Here is a 26,413-nt window from a genome sequence, read left to right on the forward strand (position 1 = left end):
GGTAGACCTTTCCTTAAACCCACAATATCCCCCTGTCTTCTCTTCAGCCTTGCTTACAGTCTCAAGATTGGGGAAGAATCATCTTTTAGTTTTAAGGTTGACTTGGACTGGGCTAATATATAGCACTTTTAACATTGTTTGAAGGAAATAAACCTATTCTTGGAATGGGGAAGCATGAGTTGGGCAGAAAATAGGGTGAAATATATTTGAAAAAGTACCTTTCTACTCATCTTTAATGAGGAAAATGAAAATAGAAAGAAATACTCCAGGGATTTTCTTTAACTCTAATATTATAGGCCAGATGCCTACTAGTACCTTTAAAAACTGTTTTCTCATTTTTAATTTACTGTAGGACAAAAGCAATGCACTCTTGCTTTATTCTTTTAGTCTCATACACAAAAGGAGCTCTATATTATAAGTCTCTGCATTGTAGTCTCTGGTTTTCTAAGAAACAGGCACTTTGGATAAGAACTTTCAAGTTATCTAAATAGCAAGAAAAAAACCCACCTTTTTTGTTTTCAACATTTGTCTATTAGCTTGTCTAGCTCTAGGTCTTGAAAAATGCATGTAGCCAATCTTGTATCATTATATTCAATACCAGTTCTCATTTAATATTTATTATAGATATAGAATTTCAATAAATCAAACTTTTTTTTCTTAAAACTGAGCTCTTTTTTTTTAAATCATCCTGTTATGGTTAGCAATTTTCTCTGAAGCAGAGAGAGAAAAATGGTGCTAGGTTTTTCCAGTACTGAAAGATGTGACGTAAAATCATCATGTGATACATAATAATCGAACATGGAGGGCGTAGAGAGGTATTCTAGAAATGGTGGCATTTCTGTAGTAATCAGAAAGTTGAAAGTGGTCAGGAGAGAAATCCGTATAAACCAGGTGAGCTGACACTGTAAGACAGAATCCCAGAATGCCAAATAACAGTCATGTGTTTGGGAAGAGCTGAGTCTGGAATTCACTGATTCTGGGATTCACTCAATTATTTGAATACAATGCTCTTTTTCAAGATACCTCCTAAGTAGTTTCTCTAGTTTCCTTCACACATTCCTTCAAATGTGACTTTATCAGTAACACACTTCCAGACCAAATATTTTACTTAAAATAGTAACTGCCCTTTTACCTCTCCCACTACCTCCCTATCTCACCTTCCTTCTGCATAGTGATGTCACCAGAGGATGATACCACAGAACCAACAAAGCAGCCCTCCCCTTAACACCCCCCCCCCTGCGCCTGAGTTCAAGGGCCCTGAGTTCAAGCCTAGAGCTGACACATACACCTGAGTTACAGCTACTCAGGAGGCTGAGGCCTGAGGGTTGAGGCTCAAAGCCAGCCTGGACAAGAAAGTCCCCAAGACTCTTATCTCCAATTACCCACCTAAAAAACCAAAAGTGGAGCTGTGATTCAAAGTGGTAGAGCATTATCCTTGAGCAAAAAAGCCCAGGGACAGTGCTCAGGCCCTGAGTTCAGGCCCCACGACTGACAACCTCCCCCCCCCCCCCGCCCCATCTTGCTCCCAAAAAAGAAATTAGGACTAAACCTATTCCTTGTGTCTAATCAGAGTAGGGGTTTCTCCTGTTGGAATGAGGTTATTGATAAGCTTTTCTAGTAATCAGATCTGGCATTGACTCTTCTTACATTTTCACTGGTTTGTTAAAATGGAATGCACCCAGGGGGAAATGGTCAACTGGTTCTGAAAATATTAAGTATTACTGCACTGTGAGAGAGAGATGTCTGCAAACCACATACACTATCAGCCTCAAAATACTCCACTGCACGGGCAGAACAAATTGCCCTTTTCGGTACAAAAAAAAAGGGCAAAAATCTGGTTTCAGGTCAGATTCCAACTGGAACATTAAACCTAAAGGTGTGTGTGTGTGTGTGTGTGTGTGTGTGTGTGTGTGTGTGTGTGTGTGTGTGTGTGTGTGTGTGTGTGTGTGTGTGTGTGTGTGTGTGAATCCCTTTTCAATTACTGGTGAATTTTCGGTACAAAAAAAAAGGGCAAAAATCTGGTTTCAGGTCAGATTCCAACTGGAACATTAAACCTAAAGGGGTGTGTGTGTGTGTGTGTGTGTGTGAATCCCTTTTCAGTTACTGGTGAATTTTCTCCTTTCTCTGTCTCTCATAAAGGGGTGTGTGTGTGTGTGTGTGTGTGTGTGTGGGTGTGTGTGTGGGTGTGTGTGTGTGTGGGTGTGTGAATCCCTTTTCAATTACTGGTGAATTTATCTCCTTTGTCTCTCATTAGATCCCAAGCTCATTACAAGCAGTTGTTTTTGCACAAGTCTTTCTGTATCTGACTCAAGAACCACAAAAGACAATGCCACTAAGTCTAGAGTTGGATGAGTTTCACAAGGAACTGTGCTGTAACTTAGGTCAATATTCTAACTGCTCTGTTGAAACTGGTAGATGAAAGTGTCCAAAGTTGGCACCCAGCCTTGGCACTGGTCTTTTCTGCAAAACTTACTAGATTGACACAATCAAGCTACGAAAGAAAAACAACAACAACAAAAAAAAAGAGGTGGGAGAGACATTATATAAATGTGGCATTATCAAAATCTTCCTTTTTTGGAGTTTGAGCTCAGGGCCTCACACTTGCTAGAAAGGCACTCTGCCACCTAAGTCATCTCCTCAGCCCTATTTTGCTTTAGTTAATTTTGCAGATAGTCTCCTGTTCTTTGCAGATCTAGGACCACTACTTCTTAGCTCCTTTCCAGCTGGTGTGACAAGCAGATGCTACGACGTTTGGTTTGATGAGGGTGTTTTTGTTTTGTTTTGTTTTACCCTAAATGACCTTGAATTGCAATCTTCCATCTCCATCTGGAGTAGCTGAGATTACTGGTGTGAGCCACCACACCCTGCTCACAATCTTTTTTAGATTGACCAAGAGTCTAATGTTTATGCCTACTAATAAAGAGGCAATCCTTAGTAAGCTTGTGAGTCAGAGATGGGGCCATGAGTCAGATTTTACTACTCATTTTAAAGGAGTAAAAGCCATATTGGGTAGGAATTAGTAACCACCAAATCATAGCTGGTTATCAGGCAGTGGTTTCTGCTGGTGACAATTACTTTCAGGTGATAAAAAGAGAGAGCTACAACTCATTTGAAATTTGAGGCCTGGCTCTACATTCATGTTTCCTACTCAAATTTTAAGTGTCTCAAAAAAAAATGGAATTTCCGGGGGTGGTAGAAATGTTCAGTCTCCTAGTCAGGTTGTGGATTGTATTTGTGTGCAAAATCCTTTGAACTCTATGCCCTTAAATGTACAGAAGATTTCAAACTTCGACTTAAAAGGAGGAGGGGGAAATTAAGTGAGCCATACCATTAAAGTTAGGCCCAGGAGGTACTAACAGAATAAAACTGTTTCTTAAACACTAGATAAAAAATTTAGAGTCAGTGTGTGTGGAAAGGCAAATAGGCTCTGTTGGGGGTATTAGTGACAGGAGGTTGAGCTAAATAGGGGAGTAAAAAATAAATAATATGGTGGAAATAGCTCATAGGTAGGAAAATGGACCAATGAGAGTTGCTGAAAATGTTTTCGGAAAGGGGATACAGGTGAGTGATGAAGGGAAAGAGACAATCCCCGGCATACATTATCCACATGCATGGAAATGTCACAATGAAATCCTCCCATGTATAACTAATATATGCTAATAAAAAATTGAATCAAAAATCCTGCAAAGTGACAAGGCTGTAACAAAAAATTCAAGATATTTGTTGTACTGTGCAATTCCATAAATCATGACAGTGACTGTAATATATCTTGTAATTCAAGCTAAAATTGATCTTCATGCCAAACCTTCAAAACATGAAATAGTCATGAATGTCTATATCAGAGCAAATCATCCAACCTCAGTGATCTGAAAAATATACCCTGGAAGTGGTTTGGGCCATTTTTGACCAGTTAGAATGACATGTTTACTAGGAGGCAAGAACACCAATGGTTGCTGAGCCTAAGAGATAGAGAGAACTGTTCCTGATAAGACCTATAAACCTAAAGTGACCCTATGTCCAGGCTGATGCTTACAGTCTGTATTTATTATTAACAGCAGCCCCTTTTACCCTTGAGAGTCACAGTTTGAGGGCGGTATACGGCTCAAGTGGTAGAGTGTCTGCTTATCAAGCATGAGACCCTGGGTTCAAATACCAATATTGCCAGAAAGAAAAATATCAAACTATATATTCACTCTACTTTCAATCCCATAATTCCTCTCTCCACTCATGGCACTGGTCTTGGGTCCCTCCCATTCCATCAGCCTCCAGGGAGATTTTGTGTGTACTGGTCCTTCTCGCCTCCTCCTACACCTCAAGCACCTCATCCTTCATACTTCAAGCACAAAAGCCCCTTGCTCTGGAAAAGCTTCCTCTGGTAGCCATACTGGCCATTACTCTCACCACAGCAGTCCTCCATTGTTTTTCCTTAGCACAATGCAGCTCAGGTTCAGCTTTCCCATTTGTTACGCAACTTTTGCTCTTGTGCGTAGGCTCTGAGGTCCCTAAGTATAGGAAGACCAGGGATAGTGGCTGTCTTTGTATCTTCGATGTGTGGCAAAGTATTTGATACAGAGGGACTCCGTATTTGTCCAGTGAATGTGAGTAGAGCAGGTGATGCAGAGGATAAATGTCAGTTGTATTTTAAGTATCAGAAAAGTAATTGGGCACAGTGGCCCATGTGTCTAATCTTAGTTATTTGGAGGTTGTTTCAAAAACACAGGTACATTTTTTGTAGTTACTGGCTGAAGGAAGCTGCTTTCGAGAACTTCTAAATGTAGTTACACTATGAAGAAAAAAACCAAAGGAAAAAAAGGAAAGAAAGAAAAAGAAAGAAGGAAAGAGGAAGGAATAGAGAAAGAAAGGAAGGTAAAAAAGAGAAAGAGAAAAAAATCTATATTCAGGAGCCCATACAAAATGTCCACGAAACCTCATCTCAACAGAAAAAGTTGCAATAGCGAACAACTTCAGCTACAGAAAGTACTAGAAACAAGAGAATCACAATCCAGGCTATACTGTAAAGAAAGCAAGATCCTATACAAAATCAACCTGGGCTGGAGGTTTGGTTTAAGCAGTAGAGCACCTGTCTAGCAAACCCCAGCATTGGAAAAACAAAACACCAGATTTAAAACACAGACATAGGAGGTCAATGAGAAAAAAAAAAATCAAATAATTAAAGGGAACACTCTTGAATCTAATGTTTCGGTATTACATAACTGTTCCATAACTGTTCCAACAACACTGGTCATATATCACTATCCTAACCAGTAAAGCTCACTGATTAATTTATAAACCTATCCACACAGCTCCAAGAAGGCTCTGGTCCATTCATGAGCTTTAAGATACCAAGATGTTTGAAAGGGGCAAAGGGACTTTTGCCTCTGAGTCTCTGGAAAATCCTGAAAGATCAAGCCCCATTTGTTTCCTGAACCTTGCAAAATGCATTAACCTGAAGTTCTGCTGGCTACCTATCTACTTCACCCCATACACATGTGGTAATGATTTATAAACCAACAGCAAGTATTCAATGAGGATATCCCACATAGCAAAAGGAACTTGATTTCAAACCAGAAGAACTGATGGTCTATGACTCATGTATGACTGACATGGGGAAATCAATGAATTAGTGAGTCAGATAAATGTTGCATTAGGTTACAATGCAAGAAAAACCCAAACCCTGGTAACTTTAAAAAAAAACAAAAGGCTGCGTCTTTGTAATCAAGAAGTGCTCACACTACCATATATGAAGAAGAGATTGATAACTACTAAGCTCTATATGAAAACCACTGTCCTAAAGTCTCCTGTAAAAGCATGGCCAAAAACAAAAGGCAAGCTTGGGAAATGTTCACTGACTCCATGTAGCAAAGGGTTACTGTGAGGATTAAGGCACATAATGAAAGCAATATGCTTTGTACAGGATGACACTGTGCCTCATTTTTGGTAGCCATATCCAACCCTCAACCTCAGGTAGTCAATGGAGACAAAGAATACAAAGGGTTCTGGCATTCATACAAAGAAAATGACTGAGAGGTTAAAGGATCTGGCCCAGAAGTCGGTAAAATAAGAATGCCTGGCCTGGGTTATCTGTATTTTTATCTTGACTTTGGGGGTAATCCATTATCCTTCCTATATTATTTTAGCTACTGGTTTGAGGGCTTTCCCAGAAACTCCCAATGTAATTATACTATGATCAAATTAGACAGATAGATTAGATAGATAGATAGATAGATAGATAGATAGATAGATAGATAGATAGATAGATGGATAGAGGCTCTCTCTATATGTATAGAGATTTTATATATCTTATATATCATATACATATATAATATATAGTATATATAATCTATGAGTAGACATCATGATAAGAATTCACATTCTAAAAGTTCAATGTACTATCTGTTGCTATGTTTTCATTTATTTGATCTTGACAACTAACTTACTATCATCATTTTTATACATGGAGTAATGGACACAAGCTATGTAATAGCTCCATTCACAAGCAGTTGAAGCCATGGTTCCATCACTCACTCATCTGAATCCAAGAGTACACTGAATCCCAATGGCTTCAGAGAACCAAACCCAAACCTAGTTGTAAACAGTTAAAAGTCTCTTGAGCATAAAGACTGAAAATGACCAAAGATGGCCAACAAGCAAGGAGAAATTAAAATCTATGTTCCACCAATATGAAAAGTAAAACAAGGCAAGTAAATCCTGCACCATAATATACTTACAGTTAAGAGGTTGTGTTTGGGGGTCAGAAAGACCTAGATTCAAATTATGCATTTAGCTATTTACTAGTTGTTTTGCTTTGGGGCAAATTAAGCTTTCTTAATTTTCTACCATAAAATAGCCATTAAAAAAGTACTTATCTACCAGTAAGCTCCACCCAGTTGTTATAAGGTAAAATAAGAATATATATGTATATTGTGTGTGTGTGTGTGTATATATATATGTATATAAACATACATAAAATCTGAAGACTCAAGTATAATTTGCCAGAAGTATGATGCAAGTCTACTGACTTACATACATAAAACTTCCATAAACTAGAAAGACTAGAAATTATATTCCATCTTGCTTAGGATATAATGGTTAAGCCTAATCAATTTAGGTTTATGCTCACTTATAGAAATCTCAAGTAAAGTCCAATTTGTCATCTTGTTTTCCCAAACATTTAGGGATGGCTCAGAATAAGAGATATACAGGGTATTCTGGCTAAACCACAGCTACTCAATTAATTTAATTACCTATCTGAGTTTGATAGAGTTCTCTTGTCATACTTTATTATCAATATTAAAAAGACTAACATAATATAAAAAAATCCTAAAAAAGTGTGAATGAATCTCTATTTTATAGCATAGACTTGAATATACAGGAACAGACTTTTGACTTGCAAACAATTTTGATTATCTGTGAACTGTGAAAGACTAACTTAATTTTACTAATAAGGACCTATGCAGATGAAGTGAAGTTATGTAATTGTTATATTGCTATAACAGCTTCTCAGTTCAAGATTTATCACCCAAACGACAAACACAATCATTACAAGTTATTCTCGGAACAGCAAATACTCATCTACTTGAGTAATAATCTAGTGAAAAAATCTAGAGAACATTTTGATGGTACATGACATCAATAAAATTTTGTGTCTCCAATGTTTGCTTATATAAAAGGTACCATGAACACCCAAATATATGCAAAAAATTTTTAATCACACAAAATAACTTTGGAGATGACCGACTATAGAGAATCATTAAAAATAAATGTAAATTTACTGGTGGATAAATATGGGTAAATAGGTCCTCAAGCACTGTTAATTTGAGATAGTGTTTGATAGAATGTTCTCCAAATAAAGGAAATCTAGCTAACTCAACTGTTTTTATTGGTTCTTTATTGTGGTGTTAGAGATCTGGCCTATAATCATCCTTCCACCACCAAAATTAGGGTCAAAAATGTCCTTCACAACCTACAGGCACAAGGAAAGAGGCTATCCTGGTCAAATGGCTTATAACAGAAAACTTGAAAAATATCCTCCCTTAACAAAATACTGAGACACAAAGGCTGTCCAGATAGATGAACTATTTGCTTTTCCTTGTAAATGCCCTTAAGATTGTGCTTTATGGTTCTCAAATCACCTCTCTCCAATGCCAGTTTCTAGGTAGGCCTATAAACCTGCACTTCTACGTTGAACCTGCTGCCTGTTCACAGAAACAAATATGAGCACAGACTACCTCAGATTCATGAATGGCAGAATCCCTGAGCAGTGATCCCCAAACACTGCTAAGACTACCACACAGACCTCAATCACTGTATACCACAACATGAAATCCCTCTCTCTTCTCAGCTAAATTCCCCTACATCTCTTCCTTTCCCTGCTCCTTCCCTTTATATCCAACTTCAACTAGATTCAAATCACTTTATGTTTCAGCACCAGTATTCCTTGTAAACATGCAGAATGCCCCCTAAGAACAACTGCATTTTTGGCACTGAACCAATAAACATCATGAAAAGGCTCATGTAAGTCAGAAGGTTCTCCAAAATGTTCTGTAACATGATTCAACCATCAGATGACAGGAAGCATTCAAAAATACAAGTAATGCTACAAAGGGAACCTTATTTTTTTTCTTCCTGTTTGGACACTGGGCAATGTAGACACTCATTAAAATATAGCAACAAAAAACAACTAAAAAACCTCTTAAACTGTTATTCTATGAAACTGTTAATGAAATGGTGTCAATTGTCATCATTAATGCAATCCAAGACTTACTTCATGAGAAGAATCTTAAAAATATAAAATATAACATCTCAGTGATGCCCCTGCACCTTATGTTCTCAGAAAAAAAAAAAAAAAAATTCTCTAGATACAACCAGAAATGATAACAGATTTCGCTGGCTCTTTTAGCCCCATGTATTAAAAGGAAATGATTGAAGGCTTCTTAATCCATAGGGAAAGCTGTGTTTATTACTATTAAGTTCCAAATATAAAAACAACTAGCTACAAGACAGTAATCATATATAAAGGTTCAACTGCATAGTCTGAGATAACAAGTATCTATATTTTTGGCCTACTTTCAAATGTAAAAAATCTAGTTTCAGGTGATCTGAAGCATATTTTTAAAATTTCATTGCTGATCTAAAGTATAATCATCTAAAGTAGCCATGATAGGGGACAGAAAATACTTTCCATCACTAATATTCAAAGACAAAGGAGTCTCAGAAATGTTATGAAAAACACAAAAGTCTACTAAGATTAAAAGGGACCTGGAAATGAATATCTAGCCATGAAACCCTAAACCTCAGTATTGCTTCCTTGTAATCTGAAGGCCAGTCTATTTGTAACACCTACAGAAAACAAAACTACTTGCAATGTGGTTATGTTGACTCAAGAACATCATTTGTGCAAAGTGTAATAGAAAGTCCATGTCATGGTGGGTCTTCCAGGTTTACCATTACAGAAATATTTCAACTAAATGTAAGGACATGATTCCCATTCCATATTAACCACACTCTCCTGAATAGGATCATGCTGATTGTACTCCACTTAAAACCCTTGTGTCAACATTACAGAGCAAGACACTACCTACACTGGAAGGAAATTATCTTAAAACCATCTGTTTAAAACTTAATACCATTCTTCAAACATTGCCAGTCCTAACTCTTGACTTCCAAAAGCAACTAATAATTTTTGAAAGTAATTATCTTTTAAGAGGATTTCCAATAAACTATCCTGAGTGCAAAACCTTTTACAATCAAACCAATATCACATATGTGTTAAAAAAAAAAAAAAAAAAAGGGTATAAATGACTACATGTGGAGGTCTGGCACACACCTGCCTGTCTGAATAGCATAGGAGACAGACTCAAATGATTTTGTCAAATAGCTAGGCAAAACACTCCACAAAAGTGAACAAGAAATATCAAACAGCTACTGTACTGCAGAATGAAAAGTTGGCTTACTATCTGGGGGATGGTAAGGTTCAAGTCACAGGAAACAGCTGGATGCTAGGTCTGTTGATGTTTGCATGCCTCAGAGGATGTTTGCATGCAATGAACAAGACCTCCACAGACCTCTGCATGCTAGCCATCAGCTGATTTCTAAAATACCTTTGTTAAAATTAACTTCTTACCAAGTTCTTCTAAAGTAGCACAAAATGTTTGATGTGAAAGATCTTCAGACTAAAATTTTAGGCAATCAAATATAGCCCCTAAACTGCCTGGAAGTTCATGCTCATTTTGTCTTGCTTTCCAAGATTCAGTATTCAAAACCTTACCAGTACAAAGCCTTCAAAGGAATTACCAGATGGTATACAGTTGGTTAGCAAAGGAGTGCGATGTTATAAGAAGTATACTACCAGTTGTTTTTATCATAAAGTCATGTAAAAAACTGAGAGGCTTTTTACAGAAAGGACTTTAAAATAAAAAGCATAATTGGCAAAAGCTGTCCATATGTTATGCTTATGAGAATTTCAACTCCCAGCTGAGTGGTAGCATGGGCCTGTAATCCTGGCACTCTAGAGGCTAGTCAGGAAGGAGAGTTCCAGACCAGCCCGGGCTACATAGCAATTCCTTGTTCTCAAGATAAAACACAAAATGGTAATTCAAACCTTTAAGAATAACCTGTGGATAATAGAATGAAGAAATATCATTTATATGTGAATTTTTAAATATCTGATGTGTTTCTGTGTTGTCCACAAAAACCAGAAAAACAAACCTTAACACAGAAAAAAGTCCTCACATTTATTGGGGATGAATTCAAATAGTTACTGACTTTAAAGTGCATGATATATTCCCAATGTGAATGTTAAAATTACCCTTTGCCCAAAGCAGGTAAAGAAGGTCAGATTTTTCCACTTTCAATTTCTATTGAAGCATCAGTTTGTTTTCCTCCCCAACCAGAGAACTGCCATTTGTATAAGGTATAGGGGAGTTAACTCATCTATCTTACAGTGTTCTCAAAAGGTTATATGCCTAGAGCTTGAAAATGAGAATATTTGAGAATAAAAGTTCATCAACATACCTTTAGTTGAATTCCAGCTTAAGGGATTTTTACGTAATCTTGTGGGTGATGAAAAGCAAAAAGCAACCAATCTCTGCAGTGATTAGCCTGTTCTTAAGACTCTAGGTCACCTGCCCCCGGATTTTCTAATTGAACATGGAATCCAGGGGGTTTCACAAAGGTGGGCCAGAATAGATCATTTCTATCTTCACTTCAACAGGGAAGCAATGGTACATAATCCTTTAGTTAGGCTTTTTTTTTTTTTATAGCTGTTACCTATTGTCTCTTATCCACATTTCAGGAGATAAGCCTGTGAATGTGTCCATGTTTTGACTGTAGAGTTTAAAAAATAATGTTCCTCCTGTTTCCTCTAACTCCTATTTACACACAGACCACCTCTGTTGCTCAGCAAGTGTTTTTTTCAGTGTGACCAGTGTGCAACTGACATTCACATAGCTTATAGATCCTAAGAAAAATACTTTTGGCTAAACCTCTACAATCATGACAAGAGATTGATTAAAATGCCAAGATAAGAAACAATTTATTATAGAGAGAAGAAAAATTTCTCATCCAAAATATAGAAATCTGTACAACTTTGCCACAATCAATATACATGAACTGTACAAATTTACACCAGTTCATAATTTACCAAATAAAAGATGACTAACAAAGTTCACAAAATAGATGGTGGTTTGTGGAAAAGACTTTTACCCAATTAAGTACAAGGAAAGTTACAAACCAGACCTCCACTTTCTAAAAATAAGAAGTTTACTCAGTCTTAGAAAACTACAAGCTAGCAAATGTACAGAGAGCTGGCTGGTGCTAACACCACAGTTGAGACAGTGTCTTTAATTTTTTGTTTAAGGATCTTTTTAAAAGCCTGTTGCCAAGGCAGATTCTGGTCACTTGCTACTTTCAAAGCCAAAAACACAATACAAGGTCTGACCATTTCCCCAGGTCATGCTTACTAGTTTGTCTTTATGTACATTTATACATATTTAAGTGCTAGGTAAAAGTCTTGTCATAAAATTTCCAGTACTACCATGTTTAAAACGTTGAGCTTTCCTACTGAGCTGCCAAAAAGATTACTGATAACAATTTCAAGTGTTAAGAGTGCAAATTCCTCTGCGAGATCTACTGCAGAGAAGGGTTCTTAGAAATACAGATTTTCCTTAAAGGGACTGATGTCAAAATTTAGGTATAATGTCTGGGAGAAACAGAAACCACCCTAGGACTTCACTCCCTAGCAAATAAAGTGATCATTTTACTTGGACTCACAGGCTATTAAATCATTGAAAGGTACTGTCCAAACTATGGCACTGTTACTTAAAAATTTTTTTTTCTTTTTTACCATTCTATCTTGTGCCAGATCTTCACAGCTGTGACATGGTTTTAAATCCATAATCCATCCCCAAGAGGAGCCCACCCAAAGCAAAAAATCAAATTTATCCATCCATTATAAGATGATCCATCCATAGACTATATCTTAACCCGATACAGTCATCATATTGTAGTTTTTGGAAGGGCTTGTTCTGCCCAAGAGCAGTTCCTCCTTACAGCTGATTCTGCTGTCTACCATTTGCACGTTGGAGCTGTTTTGAGTGCTACCTCCTGCTGGTGAGGCTTCGTACAGCACACAGATGGAGCCATCCTCTCCGATTCTGTAGGACACTTCGTAGGGGTCGACCCAGAGTGTGAGTTCACTTGGAAGAAGCCTGAACAGCTCCTGACTGCTCAGTCCAATGCGCTGGGCTGCCTGTCCAATCAGAGGATCCATTTTATGGTTGATGCGAATACAACGGTAACCTGATCCCTTGCACGGCTTTTCTGGGAACCAGTGATGTTTATAATGTTCTACAGAAGAAAACAACAACACAAGACACAAGGCTTAGCGTCGGTGCGGTGAGCTCCGCCGTCCCGTCCTCCGCCCTCCCGCGGGCTCCTCGGAGGGGCGAAAAACGCCACGGCCAACTCTCCCTGACTCCCCCCCCCCCCCCCGCCAAAAAAAAAAAAAAAGAAAACGTCCCAGGTGGGGTTCCCGGCGCGGGCGGGCCGGAGGCGTCCGCCGGCAACGCGGCGGCGGTGGGTCGAGCACGCACGCCGCCGCCGCCGCACCGCACCGCACCGCACCGCGCTCCAGGAACCAGCCGGCGGGGCCGCCCAAACAGGACAGACGCGCGCGGCGCGGCCCGGCCCGGCCCGGAGAGCGCACGGCACCGGCGGCCCGGCCGGCCGGCCGGAATCTGTTCACTTTCTCCACCCCACCCCGGCGGCACACAATGGGGTTTACGGCTTTGCAGGGGAGAAGCGCCGCCGGACTGTTAGCCCCAAAGCGGAGGGGGGGGGGGGGTGGGCCAGAAAACAACAACAACAACAAATCCTAAACCCGGCTCCGGGCCGGGGCTGTGATCCTAAACCGCTGACAAATCGGAGGACCAACGAGCCAGGGGCGGGAGGTGCCCGGGAGGCGACACGTCGGTCTCGAACTGCCCTCCGGGGTGCCCACCCCGGACACCCGACGGCCGGCCCTCGCAACGGTTGGGAGGGCTTGGGGGGAGGGGACATCTCACCAACCCCCACCCCGCACCCCCAGGCTCCTTTGTTCCCCCATCCGCCGACGGTCCTCGGACCCCAGGCTCCCGGCTCCCTTCGTCGCGGGTAGCTTTAGTTTTTCTTTGTTGTGCGTCTGTTTGGGGGTTTGGGGTTTATTTGGGTGGTTTTTTTTTTTTGTCCTCCTCTTCTTCTCCCGTCTCCCCCATCTCCAGCTGGAGAGGAAAAGAGTAGGGGGTGCGCCGTCCGCCCAACCCCCAAACCCCGGTCGGGACGCGCCCGTTAGCGGCCGCCCAGGCGCAGTCCCGTGGTGGGATCCGAGCGCGGCCAGTCCTCCCGGAGGGGGGGGGGGCGTGCTCCCGAGACTCCCGGGGCCCCGACGGCTCGGCCTCGGCCCAGGCGTTGAGACTCGGGTCTCCCCCTCCCGTCCCCCTCGAGACGCTCGATCCTCGACCCCCGCACCGTCCAGCCGGCCCTCGATCCTCGACCCCCGCACCGTCCAGCCGGCCCTCGATCCTCGACCCCCGCACCGTCCAGCCGGCTCTCCCCTCCCCGAGGCGCTCGATCCCCGATCCCCGCACCGTCCAGCCGGCCCTCGATCCTCGACCCCCGCACCGTCCAACCGCGACTCCTTACCTGCCAGTAGCTCTTGCAGGCTCTGGCTGAAGGTCTGCAGCTGTCGCTCGCTCGTGAGCCCCTTGGTGCGGAGGAACTTGGAGATGAAGGACACGGCGGCGGCGATCTCGCCTATCATGGTGGCAGCCCGAGTGTAGAAGGGATGCATGGGGGCGGCGGGCAGGGGCGGCCCGGGGCGGCCGGGGCTCGGCGGTGCGGCCCCGACGGCGGAGCGGCCACCCCGGGCTCCCTCACAGACCAGACGGCTGGGAGGGAAAAGAAGAGGGGTAAGAGGAGCGGACGGCGGCTACTTTTTTTTCCCCCCTCTTTAAAGAGTTTTTTTTTTCTTTCTTTCTTTTTTAGAAAAAAAGTTATTTTCGAGACAGGAGGCGGCAGGAGAGAGACAGAGACGAGCGACGGCGGCCTGGTCACATCGCTCGGACCTCCCCAGCCGCCTCCGCCTCCAGCTCGGTAGCCTCCGAAGATCCCGAGAGTTGCATTTCCAGCTCCGAGGGGCGAAGAGGTACGGCCGCCGTGCAGCACTTTTTATAGCGCCGAGGAAAGGAAGTGGCGTACCTGGAGCGTGACGCTCGACCTCAGCCAATCCGGAGATCGCACCATTGTGACGCCAGCAGATTCGGAGCCCGAGGGGGCGGGAAAAAGATCCAGGGAGGGGGCGGGTCCCGACAGCGGGGGAAGAGAGGGAGGAGCTGACGTAATCCGCTTGTAAACAAATAAACCCCCGAGTGGCGGCGGCGCGGAGACCGGCGAAGGGAGAAACGGAGGGTGCGCGTGTGAAAGCTCCGCCCCGCCAGCGCTAAGCTCCTCCCCCTCCAGCCCGCTGGACGCAGTCTGGGCCCGACGCCCGCGCCTCGGGCGCGCGGGGGTGTGTCTGCCCTCCCCTACCCCAGGGCGTCTGTATCCCGGGAGAGGGTCGGGGCCGCCGGGGCTCCGAGGGGGCCCCCGTCGGATCGGGCCGGAGCCGCGGCCCCAGCGCCGTCCGTTTACTTCCATCTGATGCTAACTGGGGCTTGCGCGGGCTGGGCTGGGCCTGCCGGAGGGGACGTGGGGTACGGCGGGGGGCGGGGGGGTGGGGGGGTGGGGGGGCGGGGGAGGGAATTAGTGGAGGGAACGGACGTCCGCGAGGCATTCTGCCCAAGAAACCGAACTGGAGCTTTCGGAAGCCCTCGCGGGGGCTGCCAACGCCCCGGAGCCGTTTCGCCCCCCCTCCCCCCCCCTTGGCGTAGAGGCGGGGGGGGGGAGGGAGAGGAAGGGAGGGAGGGGGGAGGGAGAGGAAGGGAGGGAGGGGGGAGGGAGAGGGGAGGTGTCTGTAAAAAAGTTTCAGTTGCAAAACAAGTAGGCAAGTAGGTTAGTGAGGCGGTCGGTGGCTGCCGTTTTTTCAGAAACTTCAGGAAATAAATGGAGAAAATCAGGTGAAACCTTTTTTTTTTTTTTAAAGCAACTCTTTTGAGTGCAGATAAAGCCAGTTCTTGAAGATTAAAAATGACCTGCAAGGGGGGGGGGACTGTGAAAAAAATCTCCGTGTGTATTTTTAAAACAGGTACACACAACACCAAAAATGTGTTTTGGCTAGTTCAAATAAGATCTGAGCCTTAGATTGCTGCTGCTCTGATGGAGAAGAAAGGAAAACGATAAAAACGAAAGCTAATTGAAAAAAAAAAAATGACTTGAAACTCTACTGCAAACCTTTTGGAAAGAGCCCTGGTAAGAAGGCTTGAAGCCTAAACCACTGTTAATCTGAACTCCATGGAGGAGGGGGGAGTGGTGGAGGGGGGTGGACATGGGGAAATAATGACGGCCAGGCAGGCACTTGGAGAGAGCAAACAGGCAGAAGTTGAGCTCTACCAGACAGAAATAAATATCCTGGAGCTTAGCTGGCCATCAATATTGCAAAACATACCATTAAAAAAAAAATACGGAGCCAAGTATGGTGTGACACTTCTGTAATCCCAGCTCCCAAGAGGCTGAAGTAGGAAGATCATGAGCTCAAGGCTAATTTAAGCTGTACAGTAAGAAGCTGCCTCAAAAAAACAAAAGTTCTGAGCCAAAGGTAGAGCAAAGAAGCAAGAATATAACTTGTTAAAAAGCTAGAGAAAGTGTTTTTAATTTTTAAAATACATAATGTGAAAGGTTTTAAGGTTAAGATACAATAAGTTGACAAATATGTGGGATGGAAGCTAATATTTACAAGCACTGACTTGAAACTATTATCTTTGAATAAATGTATCAGAAAAGTTGGTAAACAGGGTACTTAAGAGAACTTTTCAGATATACATGTGCTTTTAAAAAGTCACAATAAATAATTCTGATGAGGACAGGAGATCCCTTTTACTAGTCAAAAAAGAAAAGTAAATCTATGAACCCACCCCAGCTTTTGAATAAGATCTGGTACCCTTTCTAACCCATCCATCCTGAGTTTATGTGCTCTTTCCTGTCCCTTACATTCTGGGTGGTTTGAGCTAGGATTGGAAATGAGAAAATTTGTTCTGAGCCTGATCTCCATTTTTTTTCCTCCCAGTAATTCTTAGGTTAAACAGATTTAGGTACCAAACAGAAAAAAATAAAGCTACTGAAATGCTAGGATTTGATCACCGAGTTCTCTTAAACCCAAACCCACGTTCTCTGCATGATTTATTATAACTGCTCACTGAGACATCAGGATCCTTTCTAAAAGCTGAACAAAGGCATGTCAACAAACAGGATTCTGTGTGAGGAAGCATTCCTGTAATCCCAGACCTTGGGAGGCTGGGAGACTTGTGTTTCAAGCCTACCTAGGAAATGTAAGAAGACACTATATCAAAACAAAACAAATCATTTGAATAGATTATTACCTATATACTCATGGGGAGGTTTCCCCAGAGTTTTTCAAATTGTGTTTGTTTTTTCTACCATAAATCCTTCTTCAAAGAGACAAATGGAACTAGGAACTTTTTCCTCATACCTAGGGGGACTAATGGAGGAAATAAGAAAACTTGTCCTAAAGTCTTAGTGCACCAATGTGAATCAGTTTTTGTTGTTTGGGTGGTGTTGGTTGGAGGTACTGGGGGTTAATCGTTCATGTGTAGCTTTCAATTCTGGATACATACAGTTAGTAACACTTTTCAGAAGCTGCTTCAGACTCCTCCAATCTTTGGAACATAATATTTTTGACAGCATTTGAATTTTAAAGGCATTTTCTCCTGTTGTTAGCCTAGGCTGTTGCAACTATTTGTAACCTGAGCTCTTAGCTAACCTCTCTGTGTAATAATCTCCTAAATATCACAATGGAACTAAATGGGATAACCTACAAAGACCATTTAGCACAGTGCTGGAATTTATATAGTGTCTATTTTATTGTCAGGTACATTGATAATGCTATTATTAAAATTAATTTCTAAAAGCTAGGAAATTGCAAGTCAAACAATTAAAATTATAGGAATTGGTTAGGCACCAGTGATCCATGCCTGTAATTCTAAATACTCAAGAGACTGAAAAACCAGCCCAGACCAGAAAATCTGAGACACACAATCTAATTAACTACCAAAAAGCCAGGAGTGAAGGTATGGATCAAATGGTAGAGTGCTAGCCTTGAGTGAAAAACCTAAGGGACAGTGCCCTTAGCCCCAACACACTTTCTTACACACACCCACAGGAATTCTGCCAAAATAGGAATTTTTAAAAGTTCAGTTCAGTTCCAGAATAAGTTGACAAACAGCACAAATGTCAGGTCTTTGGGAATGGTGTTTTAAGAGATCAGAAGGTCCTTTCTATAGAAGTAACTATTAAGACAGTTAACTAGAATTTCAAAGTTTAGCTTCCCTTTTCTCCACTAATAGAGCTCATTGTATTGGGGGGGGGGGCTAGGATTACAAATGTATGCTTAGCAAGATGAAGGCCCTGAGTTCAAATTCTAGTACTCCCCAAGAAAGAAAAAAAAAACTGTGGAGGGGTTGCAGCAGCTTGAGCAGGAGGAGAACAGTACTGCAGCAGTGGGACTCCTGATGGGAATGTAAGGCATTCAACTAGACTAGATATTCAAAGTAAATGAAATGACTAAAGTGATGTCATAAGCTGCTCAGGAATATTTGCTAACATCCTCCCATCATAAAAGAGAAGTCTTTTCGGGGGCATCTTTGCCTAAGCTATGCAGACATGTATTGGTATTTTGACATTGGGTTGACGTGGCATCATTTGCTTGGCTGCTGCGCTCTCCTATTGTCAAGTTCACAAGGCACCTGTCCTAGGCTCCAAAAGTATGTGATCGAGGATTCTTGAATTATCACTGGGCAACTCCCAGATTCTCTTTGAATGGTTTCCAAGTCATAAGGTTTGTCTTGTGAAAGCCCCTCCCAGCTCCCTGTCTCATATCATAGACAAAAGAATTGTTTTTTCATCTGGCCCATTCCTCCTCTGAAGGTTTTTTCCCCCAAGGTCAATGGCTCCCAAACTAAGATAGAAGGGGCCTCCACCTCCCTTCACCTGACTGCAGTCACAAGAAAATTTACAGTATAATGATCCTATGAACAACTTCTAAGTGCACTGAAAACTTAGAGCTTAACCACAGATGCAAGGTCAAGTTGCAGGGTTCTCAAGAGAGTGCTAATAGCAAATAGAAACAAGGTACTCCATTTTGAATAGGTGTTGGATGCCAGAAGGGTTAAAGGACCCCCAAAGTGAAAGGCATGATGAACTATGATGAGACCTCAGAAGAGATGGTGAAAAGAGGCTTGATTCTGAAGTATTGCAAACCAAATTATTTTAGACCTTAGTATTTAAACCAAGGTGGTCATTTCCTGGGGAAACACTCTTCAGTGGAGGGGAACATAGGTACACTTCCGGCATTTTTGGTAGGGAAGTGATATGATCAGATTTACTTTTGGGAAAGTCAAGAGAATGATGGATAGGAGAAGGCTAAAGTTGAACTGACTTCTAGTTTGGTCTCCCATTCTTATTTAAATCTTTAAATAACTTAGTATTTCTTTCAGACTTCAACTTGAGACCTATGCTTTTGTTTTTGTGCTGGTTCTGGTTTCAGGAGACACAGTCTTGCTATGCAGTCTAAGCTGGCCTTTGAACCCAACTACCTTCCTGCCCTGGCCGCCTCAGTGCTAGATTATTGGCTGAAGAGTGCAATGAACCACACCAGGCTGAGATCTAGTGCTTTTATTTGTATTTTGATAACCTACAGAGACAAAAACCACTTTTAGATTGGCCTCTAGCTCTTTTGTTCTAGCACTCTACCTTGTGTTGCCTTGATTTGATTTGGGTTTCAGTTGATGGAGTTTCCAGCAAAGAAGTAGTTCTATCAAATTCTGTCACCAGAGCTCAATTTCCTTGGACATGAGCACTGCTAATTAGCTTTAATTAGTTGTATAAGGGGGGGAGGGATTCATTTTAACATGTCCATTTATGTATACAGTGTACCTTGATCAGAGTCACATACTACTTTGTTCTCCTGTCTCCAGCTTCCCCCTTCCCACACCAGTCTCAAGTTCTCATGTTTGATTTTCATGACATATGTACACTATTATGACTTATATACTCCTGCCTTCTCTCCATCAGCCACACACCCCCGCTACCTCAGTCAAGAAATGTTTCAGCTTTCTAATATTCTTATTGTTGTTGTTCTTGCTAAACTGCCTGTAAATTGGAGACAATACTAAAGCAAAAACAAGTCAGTCATTTTTGTAAATTCTTACACCCACCTTTGAACTCTAAAATTATAGACTGGGAAAAAAAAAAAAAGATGCACCCTGTAAAGGTTGAAAGAAGGCTCCTGGTATTCCTTTTTACTTAAAAAGAAGTAACTGTAAGAAATAAAGCCTGATAAAAGAGATCTGTGAATGAGTTGAGACAGTAAGGAAGTATTAGGTCTGCTGAGCCTTATAGAAAGGAAAAACCAAAACCCACAGCAGCTGAGGAGACATACCCTGAAAGATACAGTCACCTTTTTCTAAAGACTCACTGGAAAAATGAATCAAAGGGCATATTCAAAAGTGAGTCTGCCAAATAAAACAGTTTCACTGGAATTGAACATCTTCCTTGGGGACAGATAAGAGAAAGCAGCAAAATGTCTTCCATTTAAGTTCGTTTTAAACTTTTCACTTCCTTTTTGGTCTAAATTGGTAGGAGGAACTGGGCCTGTATGTGTGGGGAAGCTTGTGACTTGATGGGTAGAGAGGCAGAGGGCTACAGGCCAGCCAGCTGGGCTGGTTTGGTGTCCATCTCAAAACAACACTGTTTGATCTGATCTCTTCCCTCCAGGAATCCTCAGGACTTCTCTTACTGTACAGCCTCTGGAGCTATTCCTCCAGCTCAGCTTTCTCTCTCTGAATCCTTCTTCAGGGAAGAGCCTCCGGACTCTTAATTTGTTGCAGACTGTAAAGCTCCTACTGTCTCCTCCAGGTCTGGGGTGGTCAAACATGCATCCAGAAGGATTGGAAACTTCCTTTGGCTCAGCTACCTATGTTAAGGTCTAAGAAAGGTCAGAAAAGAGGAGTCAGTGCCAGCAGTGACTCAAACCTGTAATCTAGCTACTCAGAAGGCTGGGATCTGAGTATCTCTGTTCAAAGCCAGCTAGGGCAGGAACGTCCCTGAAATTCTTATGTCCAATTACCACCAGAAAACCAGAAGTGGAGCTTTGGCTCAAAGTAGTAGAGCACTAACCTTGAGCAAAAAAGCTCAGGCAGGGACAGCAACCAGGCCCTGAGTTCAAGCCCCACAACCACTATCACCAAGAACAAAAGCATGTTTCTGGTCCCATCTAAAGATAAGAGATATAAGAGTTCAGAGTTCACTTTGGCTTCTTTAGCGCTCTTGTTCTCTGATTCTGAAAATGATGTATAACAAATAGACTTAGGGTTCCTGCTTGAATACACAATGAGTTCAGAAACAGGAAGTGACAATCCTCCTTATAACCCTCCATACACCTGTACCTTTTTTCTCAGTTTTTTCTTTTTTTCTTCTCTTTCTTCCTTTTCATTCTCTTTCCCTTCCTTCCTTCCTTCCTTCCTTCCTTCCTCCCTCCCTCTCTCCCTTTCTTTCTTTCTCTCTCCCTTTCTTTCTTTCTTTCTCCCTTCCTTCCTTCCTTCCTTTCTTTCTTTCTTTCTTTCTCTCTCTTTCTTTCTTTCTTTCTTTCTTTCTTTCTTTCTTTCTTTCTCTTTCTTTCTTTCATTCTTTCTCTCTTCCTTCCTTCCTTCCTTCCTTCTTCCCTCTCTCCCTACCTCCCTTCCTCTCTCTCCCTTTCCTTCCTTCCTTCCTTCCTTTCTTTCTTTCTTTCTTTCTTTCTTTCTTTCTTTCTTTCTTTCTTTTCTTTCTTTCTTTCCTTTCTTTTTTTCTTTCTCCCCCCCCCCTTTTCCTTAGCAATACTGAGGATTCAACTCAAGAATTTGTACTTGCAAGGTAAGTACTCTACCATGTGAACCATGACTCTAGCAACTTTTGCACTGATTATTTCTTTTCCAGACTGGGTTTTCCCTTATGACCAGGCAAACCTGGGCTAAAACCCTCCTACTTTTGCTTCTCCATATCCCTGGAGATGATAGACCTGAGTTACTGAAAACATGATTCATCCTTCCTCTGTCTCCCAAGTACTTCAGATTACAGGCTTCAGCCATCAGATCCAGCAAGAATCTTATACATTCTTACACACTATAATCCTGACCTATAGGATTTATAACTTGCTAAATATAGAACAGATGGGCCTTGGCAAAGGATTGGACTTTTCAGTGGCTCTCTATGTGTTCCTTCAACTAGCGGCTTGAGTCTCACCTTGTGAACTCAAAAGAAATCCAAAATTTTGACCCTACTGAATCAGAAACTCCAGGAGTGGAACCCAACTATCTAGTCACTTGTGCTTAGAAAAGGGAATGGCATTGTTCTGTATTAAAAGCAAACAAATGGGGGCTGGGAAGGTGGCTCAGTGGTAGAGCGCTTGCCTTGCATGCATGAGGCCCTGGGTTCGATTCCTCAGCACCACATAAGCAAAAAAGAAAAAAGCCGGAAGTGGCGCTGTGGCTCAAGTGGTAGAGCACTAGCCTTGAGCTGAAGAGCTGAGGGACAGCACCCAGGCCCAGAGTTCAGGACCCATGACCGGACCCAAAAAACAAAAAAAAACAATGCAAAACAAACTTTACAACTTGGGGGGGGGGGAGGATTGGGTGGGGGGGAGGAAGGATGGGAAGGGATGGGAAGGGTAAACAAAGGAGGAGGCTACAATCCTTGATAAGAAATGTACTCACTATCTTGCCCATGTAATTGTAACCCCTCTGTACAGTATTTTAACAATAAAAAAAAAAGATGTAGAAATACCTGAAGTAAAATAAAGGTTCATTTTCTCTTGTAATTACAGTTAAAAAAAAACATAAAAACACATATTTTTCCTTTCAACGTATATACTCTCAAATAGAAATCTCTTCCTTTAAGTAAAAATAGCACAATTTAATAGATGAAAGCTCTCTTTAAACAGCAGCTAGTTTTAGGTGAGTTATTATTTACTCCCCTGAGTTTCTAGAATCTGGGTAAATTCCATTCCTCCTGGTTTTTGAGACTTTAGCAAGCTAAAGTTAAACTTGTTAAGCCACATGGGTGTCCACATTTTGCTTTTGAGAGAAAATAATGCTCAAAAAGCTTGATAAAGTAATCCATGAGTCAAATGTTGGCAATTTTCAGGCTTTCATTTTCACTTCTCCAAAAAGTCACAATTTGCCCTTTCACTGAGACTGGGGTTTAAACTCTCCAGGTTGATTGGCATTTAAATACAGGAGGATAAATGAGTTCTTAATCCCAGCACTCAGAAGGCTGAGACCAAGGAGATCTCTAGTTTGAGGCCAGCCTATGCTATATAGGGAGAGCTTGTCTGAAGAGAAATAGGTCAAGAGGAGGAAGAGAAGAGGGGGGAGGGAAGAAATGAAGGAAGGGAGGAAGCAAGGAAAGGAGAGAAGGAAATAAAGGAAGGCAGGAGGAAGGAGGGATGCAAGTATACATAATATCAGTTTTTCAGTATCTTTACAATAAAATATATTTTTAAAAAATATAAAAATGAAAAAATATGCATATATATGTGTATATATATAAGTATATATATGTATATGTGTGTATATACATATATAAAAATGTTGGATTCAACTATTTCATGAGCAGATTTCAAATAACAGTAAAAGTTATACCATTAGAGTATTCAGGGAATGGATCCTTTTTGTTGTTGTCTTTTTGTTGTCTTTTTCTTTCCTGTAGAAACAAAGCTGCCTGAACATTATTAGATAAGAGACTAAGATGATTAAAAGTGCATCTACCTTTGTGTTTAAAATGTTCTATTCTGACTCTTTTGCAAAGATGATGTTCTCACCTTACTTAGGGTTTTATTGAAATATATTTTACATATTATGAAATCCTGTGCAATTCAATGAATCTTTAAAAAAAAATCACACTTATGTATGCATCACCCTGATCAGTTTTGGAACATTTCCATCATCTCTCATTGAACTGCAGTGTGCCTCTAGCCCCAGGAAGACATTATCTACATTCTGTCTCTATTGGTTTGCTTATTGTGAACATTTCATACAAAATCCTACATGGTCGGATCTGACCTCTGTCACTAAACATAATGTTTTCAAGGTTCATCCATATGTGGAATACATGCTTAATTTGTTAATTTATTTTAAAATGTATTTTTCATATTGCATTTCTAATGGAGTCTCATTTCCAGGGAGTTTTAAACTCCATTTCCAATGTGGAGAATAAAAGATATTTATCTCCATTTTTCTATTTTTTTCCCTACTTTATGCTGTTATACTAAAATAAACCTTGGCTGAAAATTCAAAACAAAAGTAAAGAAAACAAAAAAAGACAGAAAAAAAGGGAAAAGGGAAGAAGGAGAAATAAAAGAAAACGAAGAAGAAAAAAGCACAAGGAAAAAAACTATTAGGAACGCTTAATTTTACAGCTGCATCTCAAGCTGACTTAGAGCAACTTGGGAGTCTCCTGCCTCTCTTTTCCCTGGCCCTTCTTCAGACATACTCCTGCTGATCTTTAAAGCCCTCAACAGAATGTCCTTCTTCAGAGTTTGATCTAGACAAGTCCCCTCCTGGCCCTTTTCCTGCTATAATATTGACCATTTGCTCACTTTTGGTGCCCAGGACATTCCAAAAACCTACATCTGACATGTAACTGCCCGAGGACTAAGCCCAGTGAGAGAGAAAGCTCCTCAAAGCTTTCATTCACCTGGAATCCTCAGGGGAGGACATTTTGGGGTGGAAAGAGGGTAAGTAACAAGGATACTCTAGTTACATAGTCCAACTTAGGGCAAAAAAATCTGCCTGATAACTTAGCCAAGAGGATTAAACTAAACAGTTAAGCTCTTAACAGAAGCTTGATTTAGGCTCAATCTGACAAAAACACGATCAGCAGACAAGTTCTTTTTTGAGGAAAATTCTCTTTCATCTGACTAAAAAGAAGGCACACATTTAAACCAAAACAGGAACTACTCTGGCAACATGTGTGTATAAAAATAAGCATCCTATGGGGGCTCTTTTTTAAATTAGCCAGAAAGTACAGAGAAATCTTTGAAAAGCAAACTCGGAAAGGGGGACTTCCCCCCACTCCCTTGATTTCATAAGCATTCATTGTTTAATCATCTGAAGAAAGTACGAATTTCAATTCCTTCGCCTCCTAAACTAATGCATTATGTTCATTTTGTCTCCTCTTTCTAGCCATGGATTGGGGATGCAGGACCGGTAAGACCAGCCTATTCCAGAAGCCAACCAAAAAGTGTTCACTCTCATTCTGGACACACACTGAAAGCTTTGCCTGACAGTTCTTATATAGAAAGAAAGGGTCTGCCGAGTTGTTTCCAGAGCATATTAGGTTATTCGTGTTGCATGACCAACGGACAGCCTATTCACCTTCATTTTGATGCCCTTAAAATTCATTTTAACCTCAAAGACACCTTTCCTCCCCTGCTTTTCTTCCTGATACCAAGAACTGTTATACCAACCAGTATATACAGTATCATATGCATATACCAGTATCTATAGTGGACTGCTGACAGGGCCCTTGAAGACACAGAAATCCTCACCCATACAGATCCTTCTGTATACATTACATCATCCTAGATTACTCATAAGACCTAATATTAGAAATCCTATGGAAATCGTTAACACTGAAATGCTCAGAGAATAATAATGAGAAGTAAAGGTCTGTGTTGTTTAGTACAGATGCAGGCCTGGGGGACATTCTGTTTTCAGACATTGCTTGGATCTGTGGATGCAGAGTTTTATTACCTAGAAGCTACCTGTATTGCATCAGGATCTGTAGAAACTTTGACATCGACTGAAGTGGACCTGGCTAAGAGGTGCTATTTATGTGCTTTTCTGGATTTACTTCATTGAGAAAAATCGTGGGCTAGAGATCTAGCTCAGTAATAGAATGAGTGCTTAGTATGCAGGAGGCCCTGAGTTCAATCCTCAGCATTAAAGAAAAATTAGAAAGGGGGCTGGGAAGGTGGCTCAGTGGTAGAGCGCTTGCCTTGCATGTACGAGGTCCTGGGTTCGATTCTTCAGCACCACATAAGGAAAAAAGCCGGAGCGCTAACCTTGAGCTGAAGGACAGCGCCCAGGCCCAGAATTCAGGCCCCACTACCGGACCCAAAAAGAAAAAAAGAAATTGCTTGGTTGTAAAGAAAAATTAGAAAATAAGAGATACAATTATGTAAAAGTTGAAGTAGTAAAAGTAAATATTTAAGAGATTTAAAAAATATATAATAAGCCATGTAAAGGAGACAAGTAGTATTTTAATCAGGATTAGGGGTTTGGAAAGCATTGCTCTAAATAGACTGGGGTAGTCAGTTTTCTGTTGCTATGATAAAATACCTAAAAGTATCAGGTTAAAAAGAGGAAAGGTTTATTTTGGCTTATAGTTTCAGAGATTTCAGTACATAGTGTCTTGGTCTATCATACAGCTGTGGCAGAGGATGTAGAGCAGCTGCTCTACAGCCAAAAAAGGAGAGAGGGAGGAAGAGAGGGAGGGAGAGACCCTTCATACCACTCTCCCAAGTAGCTTACTTCCTCCAACTTGGCTCCCTCTGTTCCTACCATCTCATCTTCCAATAGTCATTCAGTTATAAATCCATGAATGGATGTCATTATCCTTTCTTAAGTTATCGCTTCCTTCTTTGGAGAGATACTATGGTTTGAATGTCTCCTAAACTCATGTTGAAGTTTAATTGCCATGCTGATAGTCTTAAAGAGGTAGATCCTTA

General features: G+C 41.4%; 1 protein-coding gene and 1 long non-coding RNA gene across 2 annotated transcripts; one reads left to right on the forward strand and one right to left on the reverse strand.

Moving 5' to 3' along the window:
- Positions 1–11,508: 11,508 nt before the first annotated feature.
- Btg1 (BTG anti-proliferation factor 1) lies at positions 11,509–14,687 on the reverse strand. Its single transcript, XM_069989852.1, has 2 exons — positions 14,179–14,687; positions 11,509–12,846 (listed from the first exon to the last, which is right to left on the reverse strand). The coding sequence occupies exons 1-2, from the start codon at positions 14,324–14,326 to the stop codon at positions 12,479–12,481; spliced, it is 516 nt and encodes a 171-aa protein (XP_069845953.1). The 5' UTR covers positions 14,327–14,687; the 3' UTR covers positions 11,509–12,478.
- Positions 14,688–15,516: 829 nt separating this feature from the next.
- LOC138805222 (uncharacterized) lies at positions 15,517–26,118 on the forward strand. The gene is made up of 3 exons (XR_011365470.1): positions 15,517–15,882; positions 24,294–24,418; positions 24,867–26,118. It is a non-coding gene; the product is annotated as an uncharacterized lncRNA (long non-coding RNA).
- Positions 26,119–26,413: the final 295 nt, after the last annotated feature.

Source organism: Dipodomys merriami, unplaced genomic scaffold, assembly GCF_024711535.1.
Source record: "Dipodomys merriami isolate MVZ:Mamm:240054 unplaced genomic scaffold, mDipMer1.0.p SCAF_10, whole genome shotgun sequence".
NCBI classification, from domain to species: Eukaryota; Metazoa; Chordata; class Mammalia; order Rodentia; family Heteromyidae; genus Dipodomys; species Dipodomys merriami.

Coding starts and splice junctions, on each gene's coding strand:
- Btg1 (XM_069989852.1), bottom strand. CDS start 14,326: ATGCATCCCTTCTACACTCGGGCTGCCACCATGATAGGCGAGATCGCC. Junction 12,847..14,178: donor CCTGCAAGAGCTACTGGCAG/GTAAGGAGTCGC, acceptor TTTCTTCTGTAG/AACATTATAAACATCACTGG.